Source organism: Dufourea novaeangliae, unplaced genomic scaffold (assembly GCF_001272555.1).
Source record: "Dufourea novaeangliae isolate 0120121106 unplaced genomic scaffold, ASM127255v1 scaffold108, whole genome shotgun sequence".
Taxonomy (NCBI): domain Eukaryota; kingdom Metazoa; phylum Arthropoda; class Insecta; order Hymenoptera; family Halictidae; genus Dufourea; species Dufourea novaeangliae.
The window spans coordinates 1,745,697-1,768,937 of record NW_015374014.1 but is presented as its reverse complement, the minus strand read 5'-3'; the positions used below and the strand labels follow the sequence as shown (position 1 = coordinate 1,768,937).

The 23,241-nt window shown below is 37.2% G+C and overlaps 1 protein-coding gene across 1 annotated transcript in view; it reads right to left on the bottom strand.

Annotated features, from left to right (window-relative positions):
- Positions 1-23,241, bottom strand: part of LOC107188718 — a 119,681-nt gene that overhangs the window by 22,724 nt on the left and 73,716 nt on the right. The window contains exons 3-4 of the mRNA XM_015577060.1: positions 10,702-10,962; positions 6,690-6,761 (exon numbers count right to left, since the gene is read on the bottom strand). Coding sequence (XP_015432546.1) covers positions 6,690-6,761; positions 10,702-10,962 — 333 coding nt within the window. The remainder of the gene's footprint in view (positions 1-6,689; positions 6,762-10,701; positions 10,963-23,241) is intronic.

Sequence of the window (23,241 nt, the reverse complement as noted above, 5' to 3'; positions counted from 1 at the left end):
TCTCTGCATGTAAGTACTCAAAGAGCCGCAGTTTCCGACCCCTGGTTTAACCGAATGCGTTTCTTGCACTACACTAAGGCAGGTTCTGTTCCTCGAATACGATACAAAAGTTGCATGCTAAAGCCAGATTCACACTGGCTGCCAAACATACAGTCAGATCACGATCAGTCTGAACTTAGACTATATATTTCTCATTGAATTACGTGTGAGGGATAAAGACCGCTGCCTGATCTAACGTGATCTGACCGTACCGTGACCGCTAGTGTGACCCTGACTTTATAGTGCAACATATCCAAATACAATTATTTCACTCCACTGGAGCAAAAGAGCTTCATTCGAATGTGTGGCACCGAAAAAGTTCGCACTCAGTACTAATGCAGGTAGCTGAATTCGCTATTTGAAAGCATGCAAACGCGGGTAGGATCAATCGGTAGCAGCTATCATTCTGATTGTTTTTGACAGCATGCAGAACGATGTCCAATGACGATCGAACGGTCTACGGGACATATCTCTTCTAACATGACCCGTGAAATTGCAGGAGTGCCTCTAATCTATTTCTAGTAGTGTATTCCACTGCAAGAGCTGTACGCGGTGTATGTATGTGTGTGTGTGTGTGTGTTGGGTGTCAGCCCCGCAAACAATTTACATCCACGGGCGCCGCGTTCGTTCCTCGACCCGCTTGCTCGCAGCTTGTAAAGGGGAAATCTACGATCGACGTATGCGAGATTATACGGTCGCTAATGAATAGTAATTCTCCCCGGGCACGGTTTACCCTTGGCTTGGTACGCGGGAGATGGACGGTCCGGCACCGCGCAGTCGGAAAAACAACCGCGACCCAAGATTATCCCTGGGTAATTGTATCTGACGCGGGACCCGGCTTTGATACGAACAATTTGCCGGCGTGACGGATTTATACGGAACGTCTACGGCGAACTGCGCGGTGACACGATTAACGCGAGGCGAATGACGGATTCTTCGTTTCTCTTCGTTCGTGAAACAAGGTGTCTGAATTTTGGTTCCATGGGAGTTTTTTTTTTTTATGTTTGTAACGGTATTTGAAGAGTCCAAGGGAAGAACGATCATAGTTACAGAAAACTTTCCTTACAGCGAACGATACAATAGAAAATAAATGTCTCGCGGACATACTACTAATGACGTACACGTAATAAAATATATTAATAGTAAACGTAAAAACTGTAGAAGTCAACAGTGTCTCGATCTTTTAATATGGCTATCACCTCTGCAACGTTTCTACGATGCAGCTTCCAACTAAGGAACCGATTAAGTTACATCACTAACGCTAAACATAGCAAATTCGTGCTAGGTAAAGAACTTTTCGTAAAAATGCAAAAATAGTGCATCAAAAATACGCACATCGGCTCTTTTTTAAACTTGCGCTGCTATTTACGACCATTAAGAATTACACAATTTAATACCTAAATACACTGTTATATGCAGATAACTCTCCTCTATTTTTCTAGATTGAATTGAACTTTCTAGCGTTTTCAGTTTTCACGTCATACGTCATCTTTGGACAAAATCGGGTGTTTTTACAAAAGCTAATGTTTTTCAAAACTGATTTCAAAAACTGAGGGAGATTGAGAAATTCTGCTTCCTGATTCGTGATCTGGACGAGGAACTCTATAAGTATCTCTCAATGGATATTGCAGATTAAAAATCGTGTTGAACAGTGTTATCGGACATATGGAATTAGACAGGAATGACATCAGAACAACAAGAACAGTTGCAGTCCCTAACTATATGTACAGTCAGATATAAAAACAAACACAGCACCAGCAGGTGTACATTCAGATGCTTCCGATCCTTTTAAAATAATTTAACCTTCTCAAAAACTTCAAATGTTTCAGGTCATGAATACCTGCCATATCCATCCGACACTTCCAAGAATGTCAAGAACACTGAGGATCCCAACAACAAAAATTTCCAAGGCCACTGTGTACCAGATATAATCTACATTTTACGAGGCTAAAAATATCTAACACAGAATCGCTATAGATGATCTGATAAAGAAGCATTCTGAACTCGAGAAACCATTAACCCACAAGGACTAACTAGTTCTTACAATTAAAAACTTCAGAAGCCCTCCTAACTAAAATTACTGACGGTCTCTTGTGATTTCCTACGAATCTGGGGTTACCTGTATAAAATTTTACCCATATTACCACTTAAACCGTAAGCGTTCTGTATCAAGTGTTGTATCTTCATGTGACTTACTGGATGAGGCACCTATCTTAACGATTTCGAATTGTGTACTCTGAAATTAATTGCTATAAGGAGAAATATTTTAAATAAAAGTTGCATACTTTCAAGGGGAACATACGTCGAAGAAATTATTTTCTTCTATTTATTTTTTTTTCAAAAATAAGACACCCTGTATTTCTGTACGGGAATTAAATGTGAGTACAAATAGGTATTACAAAGCGGGTTTTATTCAATTTTATTGAGCCATTGACGACTCTATAAAGCATGCAATAACTATCATTAGTGCACGTTCAAAAATTTCCAGAAATACTCTAGAATATCAGCATCCGTCATGTGTCAAACTATTAGATATCTACTAGTAGATTTGTACTAGTAACAACGGTCAACAGTTCGAACATTTTCTAATACAGTTTCCATTGTAAATGTGTCACTAAAGACCTACTTTAGACCTGTTATGCCTTAATACTTATTTACTCAGTTTGTAATGTTCATTTAAAAGTTACATTTAGGGGATGCATCTCCGATGACCTTGACCCTGACACATGTTGTTGAGGGCACTCTTCTGAGTAACCTCCAAGCATTGTTAGCCATCGCTTGTCTTTTATTAAACAGTTATTAACAAAAAAAGTTTAGTATCGTACTTTTTAGTAATATTGATACGTAAAATGACCGATAGCCTTGACATGAGTTATCCTCAGAAAGTTTCAGTTGTCAAATGCTTATTAAAAAATTATTATGAGAATAATGATAACTTTTTCTTGAACAGTATCCAACCAACTCTGAATGAATTTTTTTTCTTGAACTGTTTCTAATCAACTCTGTTTTTCTTGAACTGTGTGTTGGAGTAACTGGTTGGAATAACCGGTACATGTTGCAAACTTTCTTTGGTGATAAGTTTTTAATAAAAAAACGAGCAACGAGTAAAAAAAATTCTTGAGGATTACACAGAAGAGTGCCCTTAATAACATACATATGTCGAGGACAAGGTCATCGGAGCCTCATCCCCTAAACATAACTTTTACCAAAAAAATCAAGGTGAATTTTGTATGTAAACAATATAGAAAAAAAATAATTCTCTAACGTAGGTATGTTCCCCAACAAACTATGTAACATTTCTTTGAAACCTCTGTTCTCACAGTAAGTAATTTACGAGTAATTTGAAATCGTCAAATCAGGCCCCCCATCCTCTACACTCTACAACAAGTTGCCTTCAAGATGAACCGTGACTGGTTTCGCGACTCTACATAGATTAGTAAGATACGTAATTTTTAAATTCCGCATGGCTAACACTGATTACGCCAAAATTCTCTGAAACCATAAATATTAAAAATTCAAACACCTTGTTCCAAAAATGCAACAAATTCAAGTGGACATCCTAACACAAAACACTTCGACCTATAAATAATAGTAGCGCAAAAGAACATGAAAAATCCAGTGTATCATTTCTCGCAAAGAGTGAAATAATATTCAAACGTTTGAATTGGAAACGATTGAATGGAGTAGGTAGAGTAGAGCGTCAGCTACGGTTTCGCCACGAACGATGGCGACCGAAAGCGGCGCAAAGCGATTAAATTTCCATTGAGAATGCTGTACCGAGGCGAAGCTCGACATTTTCAATGTGGCCGCCGCGACGGTGCTCCTTTTGTCACGCAACAGCTCAGCGTATTTACAGTGTCAGCAGCATTCAGGCGGTGAAGTAACGACGAAGAAGCCGAGAGAAATCGGTGTACGTATGTACATTGCATACAGGAGAGAGGGAAGAAAGAAAGAAAGAGGGGGAGGGGGCTCTGGAGTAACACGCGACACATCCAAGAATTACGCGACTCGGACTATGGCCGGTGAATATGTACGATTGCGGTGTCCCCCCGCGCGCGCGCGTTTTTACTTCCTTCTTCCTACAGGTCTCCACGACCACGGCCACGGTCGACCAGAAGAAAGGTTGCCCCCTTCCTTTCTCGCCGTCCTCCGCTGCCTCGCGCACACGTGAATTTATTAACCCTCGCGAAACGCTTCAGGATTTAACGGTAAATGTACCGAGGGCCATTGTTCCGCGCGCGCGCGACTGTTTATTTGGAAAGCTGTACGCGAGCACAGATTTTTGTGATCTGCCACCCTTTGATATGGCCTCGAGAGGATTCTAACGGAATTTAACTTTCTCCTTGTCATTCGTGGGAAATAACACTAACAGGAGAAGTTGGCCAGATGTTAAATTAGGATGTTAAAAATAGCCTTTTTTGGACCTTCTTGGTAATTAAAAATTCTTAGAGACTGACCTTTGACTTGTCCGTCTTATTTAATTAGTATAATATCCTTTCTTCCCTTCTTTTAACATATGTACTCGCAGAATATTCTCATCCGTTTTGGACTTGCAGATTCATTTATTGCGCATTTTTTTATTCCCAAAATATGTGTTTCCCAACTCACTGAGTGCACGTCATCAGTCCTCTCTATTATAATTAATATCATTGCACTGTAATAGTGATTCTAACAACAATTTTCTCATTTGCACAGAAAAATCTCGCAAATTTCTTTGGAAGAAACCACACATAATATCCTCCGAACATTATGTCACAATAAATTCGTGTTCTTTACATTGTTAGATATCTCGTAATTTTCTACTACAGGGGCCTCGCGATTATTGACTCTTTGTTGATATGCGATTACTGTCCAGGCATCATCCCCACCACTGGGGGGGGGGCCATGGAACTCGGCAACCGCATACTTTGTTGCCGCAGCGCGCCGAAACGGCTTCCCGTTCACGAGCCGACAACTGTACGTTGGGAGCCCACAAAAAGGTTACATTCCCGAGTGTCGGTGAGACGATACTCATGCAACGATAAAACTTTTTTATTCTTGGTTCTTTATTAATGAAACTTTTATGAACATATTGATGAGATTATTCTGATTAAAATGATACCAAACACGATACAATTTGGGTCATATTTGGTATCATTTTAATGAGAAAAATCTCACCAATATACTAGTTAAAGTTTCATTAACAACGAATAAAAAATAGAAAAGTTTCATCGTTGCATTAGTGTTGTCTCCCGTGCCGGGCAACAATGTATGCGCTCGATGTACTCGACGAACGGAGCGGGAGAATTTACGACGATTAGTCAAAGCGTTCAATCGCTGACGAATAAAATGTAGCTGGATCACCTCCAGTCACACGTATTTTTATTACTGGCCGAAACGGTACACACACAATCGGACTGTGTGGTCGGCTATAATGTAACCATTGGTCGGCGAGAGCGTCGCAGGCGGGCCACGCAGCCGAGTCAAGTGGGAAAAGAAGCTTTCTCTGTGCTTTTCACTCGCTTGTCCTTTTCTACGTTCGGAATACTATAAAGGCGAGTTGCCGAGGCTCGAGCTTCGGGCAAAAAACGTATTCACGAGGGTCAGAAGAGTTTCGCGTAGTCCACGATTGTAGTCCCTGAGCGGACCCGAGTTCGGGACAATAATCGCGAGACCCCTGTACATAGTACATTTTAGCGCGTCTGGACATTGTCACACACTCGTGCCCTTAGTCCCTTCCAACCGTTCGTGACTTCGTCGAAAACAAGCAGATTAGTCATGGTCCTCAGGAAACTTTCTCCTCGTCTCCTTAAAAATCACAACCATCTCCAACTACACCACCCCTACTTTTCAATGACCAATCCAAGTTTCTTTTTTCCACACTCTCTTTCTTCCTTACGCTTCACCGCCAAATGGCTTAGAGTCAGTCTCCGTACAACCAAAAACGTCTACAATCTACGTAATAAAGGACAATTTCTTTATACAAGTAATTTTGAATTATTTCCTTTCGGGGTTCAAAAATTGGAAATATTTCCAATCGATTCGGAGTTGGCCCCAAAGGAGTGTCCCCCCTTAAGTACACGGCTACAAGTTCCTAATAAAATAACTGCAACACATCTATTACTAAACCAAGATACTCTAATAATAACTAATTTTCAAAAACAATATTATTCTGTTTTTCAAAACGATGATCCTCTTTACCACAATAATTTTATACAAGTTACCATCAGTTTTCAATAAATGAACGTAACCTTTATTACGTAAATAATCGAATAAAACAAAAAACAATAATTTCTTTAATTTTCTTGATATTAACAAAATTTTTCAGAGACAATTCTTTTCTCCGTAGAAACAAAACACGTGTGTGGCTTCGTCCGATTTCCCGATCCGCGTCAAAAGTGTGCAAGAGCCCACAACTGTCGTTTTTCAGAAATTCTGACAGAGATAACCGTACTTTCTCTCAGCTTCGCGGTCGTTGCTTACGTCACATTACTCATTACCATCGAAACTAACTGTAAGGCCATTCACCGACCCTAACGAAGCCCCCAAACGCATGATGACGTACAAATAGGAGAGGAAGGGGCTTTTTCGCCCGATGTTCGAACGTGGTTAGGCTTCATTAGAACCGGCATTCTGGCTTGGCTACATGTCTCAGGACCATAGATGAATACCTTTCGGGCGACAGCTGGTCGACAAAGCCGACCACCTTCTTTTTCGTTCCATTAACAGCGAGCGAGGGCATACTACAAGGGTAACGATTTATGCTGTACACAAGACGATATTTGACTTTTACTTAGATTTAGGCGTGTTCAACAGCTATCCCGAGAGAATTTAATGCGCTCGCGCCAGAGAAACGCGCCCGACCGCGAATCAATTAGCACGCTCGAAACATATCTCGAACAAGATTCCGTTTCGGGCGAAATCTATGTCTGAGAATCTGGATTCTCGGCTGGACTATTTTCGAATTCAGTCCAGAGAGAGAAAGTCGGTTACTTATTTCAAGTTTGGAAAAAAGTAACCAAAGACGGTAATTAAAATCATTTACTTTTATATAATTTAAGAATAGTAAATGTAATTTTCCAATACGATACATTTCAGCCATTTTAAAATGGTTAAACTTGGGGATTGTGAAGCTTGTAACTCGTTGCCAAGAATGTGTCGATTCAGATGGATCTTATTTCGATTAACAGTATTTGTGATAATTGTGCAGTTTAACGGCTTTTCTCAATGTTAGCTATAAATATCTCGATGACTAAGCCCAATCGGTGCTAACATGTAGTGGAAAAAGTTGTTCAAAATGTTGTGTTCCACAACATATCCAAAAGTCATTGAAATCGGTATTAAGTGTATCATTCCGAATAATTTCTCATGCTTTTTTAAACAATAGTAATCCCTCCGCCTGATTTTTCATTGAAATCGGTATTAAGTGTATCATTCCGAATAATTTCTCATGCTTTTTTAAACAATAGTATACTAAACAATAGTCATTTTAACGATAAAATGAAACTATTTTACAAACAAAGCCGCAATAAAATAGCTAAAATTGAGAAAAACCTCTAAACTGCAGAATTACCGTATTTGTTTCGCAATAAGTCATAATCGTTCAAACTCTGCAATTTAAAAATGACATTCATTATGTAGTCAGAAAATAATGGTCAGAGCGTGGTGTGATAGTGTAGAGAATGCAAATAGAAATTCTTTTATTTCTAAATTAATAGAAGATTTGAAAAATATTAATTCCACGAAAAGGAGGATTATTCACTTTTAAATCGGAGAACCAACAATAAGACAAAGAAAATAATTTTTTAGCGTTTTGTATCGCTCTATAGTATTCGAAGGTGAATTGTTCGTAAAAGGTAAACGACTTCGAAAACTTCTTTCTTTTAGCCTGGTGTCAACATTTAGGAAACGATGGAACTGAACATTTTTATCTAACAAATTTAAAATACAGAAATATAGCCAAGTTGTCTTCGTAACTTTGATCACAAGATTTTTTTATGCTAACAGTAGTCATGTTTGCCTACGCGTTTAACACCTTCACTGTGTCAACCGTCTCCATGGGTAAACACTGACGATGCGCTGTTTGCAGAGTGCATCATTAAAAGGCAACGAATGCTCTCAAAGTTGTTTACCATTAAAACAAGAGAGATGAGTGTATAAGCGACACATGGTCAAAACAAATTGGTCTCGAACGTGATGGGAATATAATTGTAGACGACAAATAATATCTGAACAGCACTGTGGTCCAAAGGGAAAAAATTTGGTATACGGAAAAAAGAAACAAATTGTTGCTAGAGGAACAAAATGTTAATACGTATAACCGAGAATACATTAGATTAGACAAAACAGCACGCAAATAAAGCCATAAAACATGTGACTCGTCAAATTATTCAGTTACGTAAGCAAGGACAGTATAAATTGAATGTAAAAGTAAGGGGTCAGACGGTGAAGGCTTGTCGGTCGTGTAGTTTCGATAAAAACAAAACGTTGCTTCACTTGAATCACTATTGTAAGAATGTCAATTAATCGTGGAGTATACGTATTCACAATATATTTGAATGTTTAAGTTTAATGGGATAGAAATTTATAAGCTGGAATCATTGACCCAAAAAATGAATTTTTACTTGTATCTGTACTTATCTCTCAGCTTCGAAAATTAATCTATAAATCGGGAACATTGCATAAATATCTATAGCAATACTAATGAAATTTCCTCAAACACAATATTAAACTAATTCTGTTTACAAGTACAGTTTTTCACTATGATATATTTTTGAGTCATAAAGTAAATCGTAGTAAATGATGCAATATTTGCTCGAAATGGTAAACGTACAAATTTAATTGTTAATCATAGAGTAGTTAGAATAATGAGTATTAAGTGTTTCAGTTAAATGACATTTTTGTGGGAGCTAAAACTTATCTTCGTCTGCTTAAAATACTCGTAAATAAACATAATACCACATTAAATGAACATATTATTCTGAGGAAACTAAAAAAAATAAATTCATACTGGATGATACACATATCATGAAAACATTTGTTCGCATTGCTCTTATAGCTGATGTAGCTGAACGTGGTCAGAAGTCCTAACTAAATATGTAAGTTCCCACGCCTTGTTTCGAACCCCGTGGGCTGGTGTTACATGTTTTTAGAATTTTCTCTCGGAACATCTTACGCTAATATGTACACACGTGTGACTATTTATACACGTAGGAAAACGGAATTCGTATGCATGAGTGTAATACTTAACTGGAAACAAGGAAAAGTACAGTATTGATGAATATTAATGTATGTATTCATGTATACTAGTAAACATTTTAGACAATTAGTAACACAGACTAATTACAGATCGTGCATCTTTCCATTACCCGAATTCTATACAATATTTAGAAGATTAAACTGCTAACAAATAAGAAAAAGGAAATAAATCATTTATATTTTGTACAGAAAAAGATAAAGAACAAGTGTCATTTTTTATAAAGTGACCGATATAATTATCTAAAGAATGCAAAAATTTGTGATAAAACACTATACAGCAATGTACTTATATGGTAAGCGTTTATAATGAAAATTTAAGAGTGCTGAACAATTTATTAAAACAAATATATATAATTATTTTTCAATTATGAAATAAAGTATATATAATATGTACAGGGCGTCTCAGATAACTTGATCACTTCGAATAATGACTTAACGGTACACTTTATGCAAATTTTAAGGCGTGGAACTTAAATGGCATCAAGGGGCACATATTATAAGGTTCATACTTTTTTTGTGGGTGGAGACATTTCAAAGATTTCAAGGTCACCTTGTTTCTTGTACCATAGATCGATATACAGACTATTAAAATCTGAGGAAAAATGTGTTGACCTTCATAAAAACCTTCATATTGAACGTATCCGTATACACATAATTAATTCAAACAAAACTGCAATTTTTAACGCTACTCATTAAAAAGCAACAACTTTTTATTTTTTAATACTCAACAGACATAGCTGTCTTTATTGTAGACAGTTTTAAGTATAATTATATCGATCAATTTACCTAAATTACACTGTATAACATCTGTAAGTTACTCGACAATGAACTAATTGGAATATCCAATCCTCTAACTACCAATAACAATTTACTACACGAAAATGAGAAATTTCTGAACAAAAACACTCTGATCAGTAAGCTGCGAATTTTTATGCAACCATCGAGATTTCTGTACTCTAATTTACACAAGCTGGAATCTAATAGAAATTTCTTTGATCTATTTAATACGTAAAATTTCCAATAAAATGAAAACCTCCCTTAAACACTACCAAACTTTATACACTACTGGATTTTGAAGAATCGTCTGTGTTAGGATTACATAAAGTTCGCAGTCTAATAACGAATATCCATCGGTCATTTCTGCATTCTCTAAGTTTTTACCCAAAGACGTGCGGTATATTCTTTACGATTTTTCGAAGGAAACAAACCCGTGTTCATTAGCCGGTTTATGCTAACAACGGTCGTTAAAAATAATGTACTTGGAATGTGATTCGCAGGAACGAAAATATTCGTCGAGACCGATATAAGGCCTAGATACTGATGTAAACAGGCCAGCGGCCGTTCGAATATGTCGACTTGGTTCACATTCCAGGAAGTTTGACTTTCTCTTACTTTTCCATTTCGATGGAGTAATTAGGTGCGTACCTGTTTGACTTTGGCGTAACGATGTCTCTGGTTTCGGACGTGTATTTCCTTTCAGCGCGACCGCCATTGAAAAGCTCGACGGTTTCCCTGGTTACCGTTTCGAGGAGAGGCTCGCCGCCCCTCCTGCCCTTGCTGAACGTCCTTTGATCCGTTTTACGGACCATAACCACCCTCGACAGGGGTTGATTGAATTCGTGGCCGTGCATCGTTGGCGGGATCATCGCTAACGACTGCGAGAGGGGCCCTCCGACTCGCGGAGACCTGAAACAGAGATTGTTCGTGTTACGAAACCGAGCGATCGTGTGTCAAACGTTGCTAACGTAGAGCTAAAATATCTTTGTTTACTGTGTAATTGATACAATAATGTTCTGTTCTGGGAATGAATACTTATATAGCCTGTGTGGCTTCCATGCAAATGATCACCTTTTAATATTATTTCGTTTTTTTAGTGGTAATGGTATTGTTACTATTTGGTCATCCCATAAGTAATGCAAATTTTCTTCGACGTTTCTTGTAGGTGAAGTATAAAAACGTAATTAGAACTATTAATCTTCTCACAGTATATATTTTCCCTCATTTTCTACAACATTTTCCCAACTTCCTACTAACTTTTCACTATCAACTTCCAGTTTCCCTTCTACAACCGCTAAAGGAAATTGGCATTACTTATGGGATGACTTCATACTAACAGTACTAGTTTAGTAATAGGCTAGTCTCTTGTACGCAGAAAGGCTTTCTGCAAGAACAGAAGGAATTTTATAATAATATACAAAAGATTGTTAAAACTATCACTGATCTATTATACCTGATTTTTCAGTGGAATATCACATGTAATAAAGTAACTTACAAAAGAACTTCAGTAGGTACCCTGAAAATACTGATTCTTTTAAACTCCGCAACTTTCTAGAGGACCTTAATATATAGCAGCATCGGACAATTTTTCATTTTTGTTTATAAGCAGTTCTTCAGGGTAAACCCACTCTTTAAATGGTAATGTGCGATTTTCTATCTCCTTGTATATTCATCTTGAAAATCATGGTAGCTACCTACCAAAAAACTGTTTTTTTTTATTATTTCTTTTATTATTTGTTTATTCATGTTAACAACAATTTTTTAGTAATTTCGTTACACAGTTTCATAGAACATAAGAAGCCATTAAATTTTTATTCTAACAGTTCTTCTGTATTTACTATAGTTTTCAAGATATACAGGACGATAGGAAAACGCACATTAACTTTCAAGGTTAAGGGATTTCACTCCAAAGAACCTAACATCAGCAAGAACAGAAAATTGCCCGATGTTACCTATATTAAGGTCCCCTACCAGACCTGCGGAGTTTTAAAAAAAATCGAAGTTTCCAGGTTCCTTTGTTAGTGAGACAATTTGCTTCGTGGTCTAAAATGCTCTTATGTGTCAACGGGACGTTCAAACATCGACCGTTATAACAATTCAGAGGTCCAGTACTAAAGGGAGCTATGTTACAACAGTAGCGTTGTCAGATACTAAGGTTTTTATAAAAAGTAGCGGTAATATGTAAACTCCAAGAGGTGCCAGAGTTAATGAAACATCTCATTTTTCAACATTTTTGTGATATAGCTCTTGCACTGGACCCTTCAAATTATGCTGGTCTTATGCTTCTTCTGAGCATCGCGGAACACTAGAATTTCGAACTCCATGGGGAGGTTTATTGCGCGTAGTGCCAATTACAACGTTGCTCCATGGGATTCTTAGGTTCGCGTGTGCGTATCTCCTCTGAACTGTGCGCGGACAAGTCTAATTATGACGTGTGTGGTAATAATACGATAAGCTCAGTATTCATAGCGATGAGTGAACAACCTACCACTGTCACTTGCTCCTACAACTACTACTTAGACCAATAAGTAGTCCACTTTTTCTTGAGAAACTTAGTACTTCGTTTGAAATAGTTCAAGTACATATCCTATTCTAAAAATATTCGTTATTTGTTCCCAACATCATCTGCCATTTTACCCAAACAGAAAATTGGTAAAATACATATTTGGAATCTAAAATGTATTGTCACCATATTGGAACTACAGTGAAGGCTACTCTAAAGGCTCCATAAGAGTTGGATAGAAAGTTCCTTGTGAGAGTTTCTACTTCGTCCCTGCCACTGATTCTAGGGAAGGGGGGAGGGCATGGAACCTGTCAAGTCCATCATTTATTGCTCCCTTTTGCTGCCGAAACTCGGGTTTCGGGCAAAAAATAGATTAGTGAGATGTTGATACGATTCGCGGTGCACCATGAAAGTTTTGAAGCGGTCCTGAGTTTCAAACTCTCATGGTGTCTTTACTATACTTATTGGTACACCTAATATATTCCAAATGCGAAAGTATCTTAAATAAATTTAAATTTTATCGTCTAAGGATACAGTTTTGATATATAACAAGCATTGATTTTTTCATCTGTCAGAGTTTGACTTTCATATTCCACTTTCGTAGTATTTATAGATTACGAATACCAATAAATTTTATATCTACAGAAAATAAACATTTATTAAGTAACAGTTCAATGAGTCAAGATTTTATTTCAGATCACTCGAACAAAAAAGAATAAATTAAACGAACTATGGAAAAAATAAACCAGAAACTGTAACAAGAGGAATACTGATCGCTATTAAGACTACTAGCGTGTGTATAGGAGAAAAAACCTGTATTTGAAGTATTCATATTCTAACAAAGTAGGATGATCTGTGTATAAAGTATTCCGCATGTATTATAATCTGTCCGTAAAATAACATATAACTATGGCAAATAAATGCTAGAAATACAGGGTGTCTCGGTTAATTTGATCACCACGAATAATGACTTAACGGTACCTTTTATGAAAATTTTGAGACGTGGAACTTGATGGCATCAACGAGATATTTATAAAATAATCACTGTATTGAAGTTGCTACAGCTTCCAGATAGTAAGTACGTATTAAAAATTATTTTGTAAATATCTCGTTAACTATTAGGTTTAGGACGTATGAAGGTCAACACATTTTTACTTAGAATATGATACTCTATCGATCTGTGGCACGAAAAATAGATCATTCCGTTAAAAAAAAATCAAAGTTACCTTGAAATCTCTTGAAATGCCTCCACCCACAAAAAAAGCATGCACCTTATAAGATGTACCCCTTGATGCTATTTAAGTTCCACGCCTAGAAATTTTCATAAAGTCTACCGTTAAGTCATTATTCGAGGTGATCAAGTTAGCTGGGACACCCTGTATAAGTGTATTGTATTCTTTGCCATAACGTTAGTCCCGAATGTTTTCATCTCCAGTTTTCAATGCAATTTCGTTTATAATAAAATCTATTTAACATGAAATTCAGCATTACCTGCATAGTGAAGCGATCTGATCAGAAGGGCGGTTTAGACAATTTGCAAACTCGAGTTAAACAAGACAGGTATTCAGAGAGGTAATAATAAGGTGAGTCACCTTTCAAGTGAAACTTTCTTCGCTTCTTTAGTGTAGAGTTTAATGTGACCTGACTAGTTTTCTTTATTACCAGTAGTATAGTGCTACACCTTATCTACGACTACTGAATTGAGAATCAGAGTTACAATTAGCACGAACTATCAATAACGCTAATTTTTACTTTCTCCTTTGGATCCAATTACCATACGATCCAACCATTAAAACAATTTATTATCCTACAAAACATCGTGATAATCCTTTCGTGACTGAAGGTCGGCACACGTTACCAGGCTGTTCACATTACTCGCAATGCATCATATGCCCTAAGAGTAGGTACTACATATAACGTGGCCGCTTTCCATGTACTTCTCTTTTGATAGAACCATTGATTTTCCTATGTGAAATTATCTATTCATTTCTTCACTCAGGTTCAAGAGTTCTTTAACTAAAAAAATCTACGTCGTATATAACTGATACAATGAAATTATTGCACAATGGAAAGAAATTGTAAAAGAAAGTAACAAAGAAGAATATGACATAAATTGACAAATACATGGTGTTCAAAAGAAAGGGTCTAAAATTTTAGGGGCCTATTAGTGATGGGCACCATCGACTAAATTAAACTATCGACTAATGATTATTTAGTCGCAACATACTATCGATTATTTAGTCGATAGTTTTTAGTCGACTGAAATTTTTTTTTATAGGTTATGTATAGATTATGTCATCAACTTTTCAGCACCATTGGTGTATTTACCTTTTGGAAATGTATTAGTTCATAGATAGAATTTCAAAAATATAAGTGGTAAACAAGTTTTTTTAAACAATTACTAATATACGATTTTCTGTAAGCTATTTAATATTGGCACTTAAAAAATTGACTGCTCTAAATTTTTTATGAAAATCAATTAGGTTATAAGCAATAATTTGCACAGTTCTTGGTAATGCATAAAAAATATATGGAAAAATTACAATTCGTTTGCATCGCGAAGAAAATAATCAAGATCCAGTCAATAGCGATCAATAGCTCGATAGTTCGAGCGAGTCACTTGAAGCGACTAAATTTAATCGACTAAAGTAATCGCTTCAAGCGACTAGTATTAGTCGCCCGAAAGTAATCGCTTCAAGCGACTAATATTAGTCGACTGAAAGTAATTGCTTCAAACGACTAATATTAGTCGCCTGAAAGTAGTCGCTTCAAGCGACTAATATTATTCGCCTGAAGTTAGTCGCTTCAAGCGACTAAAGTAGTCGACGATTGAAAAAATTACTCGACTGAAAGTAGTCGTTGGTTACTATCGACTTAGTCGATAGTTTTTAGTCGATGGTGCCCATCACTAGAGCCTATAGCACTTACCGAATCGGGTAAAAATGTCTAATCAACATAGGCCCTAAAATCGAACTGTCTGATGTAAATTTAATTTTTACATTTATGAGCTTCCAATGTCGTAAGTGAGTCTCTTTGCAATATTGAATGCAAACAGATAAATTAGTTTACAAGTACCTATATCAATTTCGGGTTGTATGACAACAGGTAGTACGAGATACGGAAGAAATATTTGAAAATGAACGTCAATCTATAATCCGCTTATATGAGTTTTGCATTGAAATAGAAGGAAGACGTATGAATGATTTGTAACAAATGTGAAAATAAACTTCGGTAGTTTTCATCGAAAGAATTTGTTATGACACCAATGTTGATGAGACATTTTTTACTCCGTTCGGTGAGTACTATAAGCACCTAAAGTCTTCAACATTTTTTTCTGAACACAGTCCAAATTATAGCTTTGCTTCTAAAAACGCTACGAACATTCCGAACAATCCAATACAGTAAAGACGCGTGAATTGCGAGGAGGTGACGTACATGCTAGCTGTTCGTGAGTCATCCCCACCACTGGGCAGGACTCCCCCTGAAACTGGTCAAACGTATGTATATACACAGACTGTAACAAAAATGTTGCAGGTCCCTGAAATGGGTGACTCGTGAGGCGATTTAGAACAAGTTTTTCCTCAGCAAAAATGTTATACGATGCTTCGTTAACAAGATATTAACGAACAACCTCGTCCAATCAGAGCGCGTGTCTGTCGGCCAAGCTCCCGCAGTAGCGTTTGCTACCAATCGCAGCACCTAGCTAACGTTATGTGTTATGTCGTGTTTGGTTCCATTTTAATCAGAAGAATCTGACCAATACGTTCGTGAAAGTTTCATTAAAAATGTGGCAAAGATAAAAATGTTTCATCGCTGCATTAGCGTTGTGTCACCGATACACGGAAGAGCATTTACACCTTCGTCGGTGGTTCGACGACGTCTCGACGGCGTGGCTCGAGTCGACGCTCAGACCTCTCTCTCTGTCGCTCGCTGTCCTTTTCCGTTCCGGCAATATACCAAAGTGGTCACAGTGGCACCGCATTGGTCGTCAGATTGTTTTCGTCAGACGTCGGCCGATCTGATTGGTAACTGCGGACGCACAGTGCTCTCCGATACGTTGAAATGTTCAGCCGACGTCGGACGTCGGGCGAATCGCCCGATATCGGTGCCACTGTGACCACAGCCCACCGTCAGCTGCGGAGGCTCGGATCAACTTTCGCGAGTGGTGAAAATGATGTCGCTCCACGTTAGTTGTTCGCATGCGGGTCCCGAATTCCGCGCAATTATCGCTTCTCTATTGTACACCGAATAACTATAAAATCTACCATTTAATGAGTAACGATCTAGCAATTACTTACACATAACGCTTTTTGTATTATGTGGGTATTATACCGTTAATTAAACACCTCGCGTGGAGACCTCGGTACTCTTTAAACCTAAATCCATTAACCTGCCGTTAACCACTTCGAAAATGTCGTCAGCCACGCGGCCCTCGGACTTCGCGAGGAATTAAACTCGAATTTCTCTCGTGGTACAACTAACCGGCGAAGTGGTACGAACGGTTGACGTTTTTGTACATCGATCGACACTACCGCTTTTAAACTGACGGCGATGCCCCATGGTAAAAGCCCCGCGGAGAAAATAAATCCTCAAACGATTTCGCGATTGCGACAGATTAACGCTCGAGTCGGTGAATTGAAAATTGTCGATTGGAAAAAAGGGGTGACCATTGTTCAGCTTCGATGAACGTGCAATCGAGAAAGTAATACTTGTTGATCCCATATTAAACGGATAGCGATTACGAGGGAAGAAAGCGTATTTGCTGGACATTCCTTGCGTTCGTAACTAAACGATTCAAAGCAGACCAATAACGATCGAAGAAAGGATCTTTTGTAGGAATGAAAGAACGGTCTGTTTAAAATCGAATAACGTGAGGAAATAACTATTCAGTTGTTTTGTACTTTCATTACTAAGCCAATATGGGTTCGGAGCATTGTATTATGAGAATCTTTTGCCTCGAATTGTGAAATTTTATTGCAAAAAAATATATGTGCCCGTATAACAAACAAGTAATATTTAAATATTGTATAAATATAGCTCTTCAATACTTGTAAACACATGATGGATATTTTACCAAGCATGGTATGTAATAATAATAATAATAAAAATAAATGTGATCAAATTTTAAATATTGTATAAATATAGTAAATCGAAATGAATTTTTATTAAGTTTGATTTCATTTTGATAACGCTTTCCTTGATTAAATTTATATTACAATTAATCAGTATCGATAACGATAACCATTTTCAATATGTGCTAATGGCGTTTTTTAAAGAGATGCATTTGACCTAATTTAAATTCGATAAATACGACGAACTACGTATTTTAAACGACTGCTTCAGTCCTAATCCAGGTCTGTTTAAGAGGCCTTGATTTGTCACATTAGGCGGTCAGAAGCTGTGCCTAAGCTGTTCGTAAGCTATTCAAGACGCCTGAAAGGCGACTGGAACGACTGAAACAGGCGTCTTTAAGCCGTCGTGAAGCCGTCTGTGTGCTATCTGAGAATGTACACACAGATCATAACCCCCAGACCTATATTTTCATTATTATTCCTTAGGAAATTTAACCTTTTATTTATTAACAAGAACTAACTTGACCTAATTTCTACTAAATGCGAGAACGCAGGAAAGTGAATCTTTTAGTTGGTGAACACAAACGAACATAACCTAACTCCTGTCACCTTAAACAATTGGAACACGTTTCTTATACGCCTTTCAAGGCATTACCATAGCATTTTTAAAAACACTTTAAACACATTCGAAAAACATTCTGAGAACGTTGACACAGGACGTCCTCAGGACGTTCCACATAGGTAAATAGGACCTTCCTAGGACATTGAAAAATCTTAACGAGGACGTATGAGGGACATGTGGACCTTTTCGAGACATCCTCCGAATGTACCTACCGAACGTCCGGAACGTACGTTCTTCGGATGTACATATGACGTTTTCGTGCTACGTTACTCATGAAATACAATTATTTATTTGTACACCTAATTTATTTAAATAATCACATTCTTCGAATTATTTGAAGCGTTTTTCATAAGAAATTCAGTAATGCTGATTGAAATAGGGAAACTATCGCTTCAATTTTCCATAATACAGTCGAAATTTGATTACTTACACAATTCGCGAATATTCTTACATTTCTTTTGATGAATAGAAGTAATTTTAGTCGAATTACACATACGTGTACCTTACATTTGTAAAGTTAAGATGAGAAAAACCGCTCAGATAGCGAATCTAAGCAAAAACAACGATCAGCTTACGTAAAGCATAGGTACAGAATAGAGCGATTCGCCTCACATTTCATTGCTGTGGAAAAACCTTGGTAATAACTTAATGTTTCCTAAACATCATTAATTCGAGATCCAAAACACATTCTATCATACGTTCTTGCGGTTTAGTCTTTAATAACAGCGAAGTGACGTCCTTATGCTTTGCAATGATATTTTGTAACCTTTCTTTTCTTCATACGATCTTTCATATTTTGCTGCCTTCAAGTTTCATTCTTTACAATTTAGTTTAAATAAGTAATAGTTGAAAATGTATCTTTTAACTGTTTCATCCGAGTATGCTTAGCAGTATTATTAACAATGTTACCGTTATTAACTTCACTCGTATTCTTAAACATTGACAAGACGATCAAATTATGTACACCAATGCCGAGGAAAGTTACAAAATATATTTTGTTTTCAATAGAGGAGCGCAATAATAGTTCAGCAAAACACGCGACGGCGACAGTGGTACTCAATGACGGCGTTCGCCTTGCCTGTCATTCAGCGTAACGGAAGCGCTAAACGCGCGCAGGCAAGGCGAACGCCGTCTTTGAATACCACTGTCGCCGCCGCGTGTTTTGCTGCACTATTTCGCTTCTCTATTGAAAACAAAACATATTTTGTAATTTTCCTTGACACTGCCTTCAGCAGAAAGGTCTGCTCTATCGCGTGTTATGGTTAGATTTTTATCCTAGACCCTTAGTTTTTGAAATATATTGACAAATATCAGCAAAAATTGTTGCGTTTTCGGAAGAATCCACAGAATTATTTCGTGCCAAAAGAAACTAAATAACTATTACTGCAAAAGCACAACACAGCTTCACATTTCAAAGTATGCAATTTAAATAAAAAATGATTTTGTCAAAAACAACAAAAATTAAAATTTGTTGAACAGTGTTATTAGAAAACAATATTGATTTTTATGAACGTAGCATATAGTTCCTTTATCCTCAGCACGCATGTCAAATTTATTTTTCTCTTCAAAATTTCAAATACATATTTAACATATCGTGAAATGTGTTAAAACAATTAAAAATATCACTACCATCGCTGTTACATACGAAATAATTTGGTCGAAGCATAGTTAACAAAATGTAAAAAAAATAATTTTAACCGCACAAAATCATGTCAATTCACACACGTTCCACCTCGTATTATAATTTTCTCACCGTAGAAGATCACAACGATTTTTATTAACAATAATAATATAACCATCTCGCGTAAACAAATCTTCAGTTCATCCGCCAAACAAAGCACAGAGGCCTAACGTCAAAACAGCTCCTTTATCCATCATACAATATAAACCTCCTTATTCAATTAATACCTACGTACAAACCTTCACGTATCTCGAGCAGCGACACACGTCGAAGAAACCAGATCAAAGGAACACACGGATCTTCTCACGGCACTCGCAACAAGATCACGCGGGCCACGATCTCCCGCACCGGACGAAAACTCAATGGGAATCCCAACGGTGTGACGGTTGGCTACGGAGTTCACGAAATGAAAAACTGGAAAATCAGCACCGCGTATTCGTAACGAAATTATATCAGACGTCGATCAAAGGAAGCGTCCTCGTTTCAACGGTACGCGTGAAGACAACGGCTTCATGGTTTTCCTCGCGAGACACTGCTCCGTAATATCCTCGACTGGCTCTAGCTCGGCCCGGTACAAACCACACGACAGAACGAACAAAACTGGCACGAGTCGGGCCGGGCCACGAGAAAGAGAGACGGGCCTCCTCTCTCGGAGAGGAAAGGTGGCCAATTAGCCGTTACTCGGCGCACATGCCTTAACCAACCGACTATCCAGTGCAGCTGCAGCGCCGCGGCGCGTCGCGCTGCATCGCGCGTTCGCACGGTTTTCCGGATTCGCATTCAGAAAACACACCCGATGCACCTTCGGGAGCGCACTGTTGTCCTTTTTCCCGAAAAGCTGGGCAAAATTGATAAATTCATTGGATTTTCATAAAAAATCAGTACTTTCGTGTCTTTGGCGTTGCTGAATCCAAATCTCTTGCAACGTTCAACAAATTTTATTTTTTTTTTATTTTCAGGAAACATTCGTGTAAATCAAATTCAAGTAGTAAAATGTGTTGTTGAAAATGGTAATAAACAAAGTAAGAATTATAAATGTTGTTTGAAATAAAACAAGGGCGATTTCACTTATTCCATGCGTAAAGACGAGTTCTAATGGTGGACCAATGTTGCGTATACAGGGTGTAACAAAAATGTTGTCCGACACAGAAATGGGGCACTCGGGGGGTGAATTGAAACAAGTTTTTCCTTAGCAACAATGTAATCTGAGGCTTCGTTACCGAGATATTAACGAAAAACCCCGACCAATCAGAGAGCGAGTTTGCCAGCCGAGTTCCCGCGCTAGCGGTGGCTACGCGCTGCGATTTGTAGCGAACGCTACCGCAGGAACTCGGCTAGCAAACTCGCGCTCTGATTGGTCGGGGTTTTTCGTAAATATCTCGGTAACGAAGCCTCAGATTACATTGTTGCTAAGGAAAAACTTGTTCCAAATCACCCCCCGAGTGCCCCCTTTCCGGGTCGCACAACATTTTTATTACACCCTGTATACAATATTTATTATGACTAAATCCGATGGTCTAGGGTCATAAAATTTAATATGGATTTTATTTAGACTTCTGTTATTAATAATTGATTATAAAAAATTATTCCCACAAACCAAAACAATGCAACCCTAAAAGGATTCGTTTAGGGAGAGCGTAGATAGGTACTAATTGACACTTGAAATGCGGATATCTTAAAAACGTGCATATATCAGATCAGCAAGATTTCTCAATTAGATGTCATACCTGACATGTATAGTGCCTCCCCGAGCTATAGTGACTACGTAAAAACAATAGGGGTCCTTCACGCCTTTAAGTGTTTCGGTGGCAAGTTAGACGTTCAGGGACAATCAATATATTTTATGGGTAATGGTTAATGGTCCCCTAGAGGTATATGAATACCGAAACGGTTAGATAAAATATATATTTTTGAGCTTCTTAAATAGTTTTACGTCCTATAAAGCAAAAAATGTTTCAAATTTGAAGGGTACAAAGAATATGTCAGATGTGTAACAAAAGAAAGTAAATAGAACAAAACAAGTACAGCCCTGAAGAAGTAACGAAAAACACATTTAGCGCCTTGTATCCTCAACGGTATCACATAGCACAGCAACTGAGAAGGTCACACCTAAAGTCACTATAGCTTGGCAAGGCACTATAGCTTTAAGTCAAGGAACTAGTCATTGTGTGAAGTTCGGTGTATAACACAACTATTTAAAATATACCAAAGATTTATAACATTTTCAGAAGGGAAGTACAAAAGTAAATTCAAAGGTATTTTATATTGTTTATATGCAAAGTTCATGTTTATAACATATATTTTAATGGTAAAATGATTTACATGTGACTACTTTTAAAATAATATTTGCCTGATACATTAAACATGCTAACGTCTTCAAGCCATTAAAAAGCATAAAATTTCGTCAATCTTGATGGTCAATATGTCACTAACCGATCACTATACATATTTTAAAATTTCTGGCTACATTTGTTACACCGATATGTATACATTAAATGTATCATACTAGCAACAAGCTGCTACTGACTTCAAAAAAGTTATTTTGGTCAGCTTTTCGGGAAAAAGAACCACTATAGAAGAAAATAAAGAAAGCATGACAAATAAGTATGACACTTTGTGTTTCTTCCTAAAAGTTAGAGTCTGCTGTTATTACTTGCTGCTAAGACACATCAATTGGTCTTTAGTTTTACTGTTAATATTTTGAAAGTTAGTATGTTTTCCTTGAAATATGCCAAAAAAGAATAAACGGGGTGACCATCAACGCAAGCTAATTCTTGTTTCAAAGAAAAGGGTAGAAGTTAGAAAGAAATTGCTGTAATTGTCAGTCATTGAGATAAAGGGTGGCCCAGCAAAATATTGGCAAAATTAATAAAAATAATTCTTTTCACGTTTCAATAGTTTCATTTCCTCCTACTACAAAAATATTTTTAAAAAGTTCATACTTGTTAAGTTTGGTTTATATTTTAAACAATTTTTATTTTTTCATTTATTTTAAAAGTTCATTCTTTTCATATTTTTTCCATAAGGCTGCATATCATTGATTAGGTAGCTTCTATACATATGTATTATATAGAATTAGTAGCATTTAATAGTCTTGTAACGAATTGCGACAGAACTGATTACATAACTTAATAGATAAAGCTTATTTTAGATTTTGTAAATTGTAGGTGTCTGTGTGTAACTTTTACTAAAAATTAACTTCGAATTAATAGTCAACACTCCACAGGGCAGAATTTTCGTAACATCACCATAACAATAAACGAAAAGAAAAATGTCTATGTCCGAATTCATTTGTTATATATATATATAT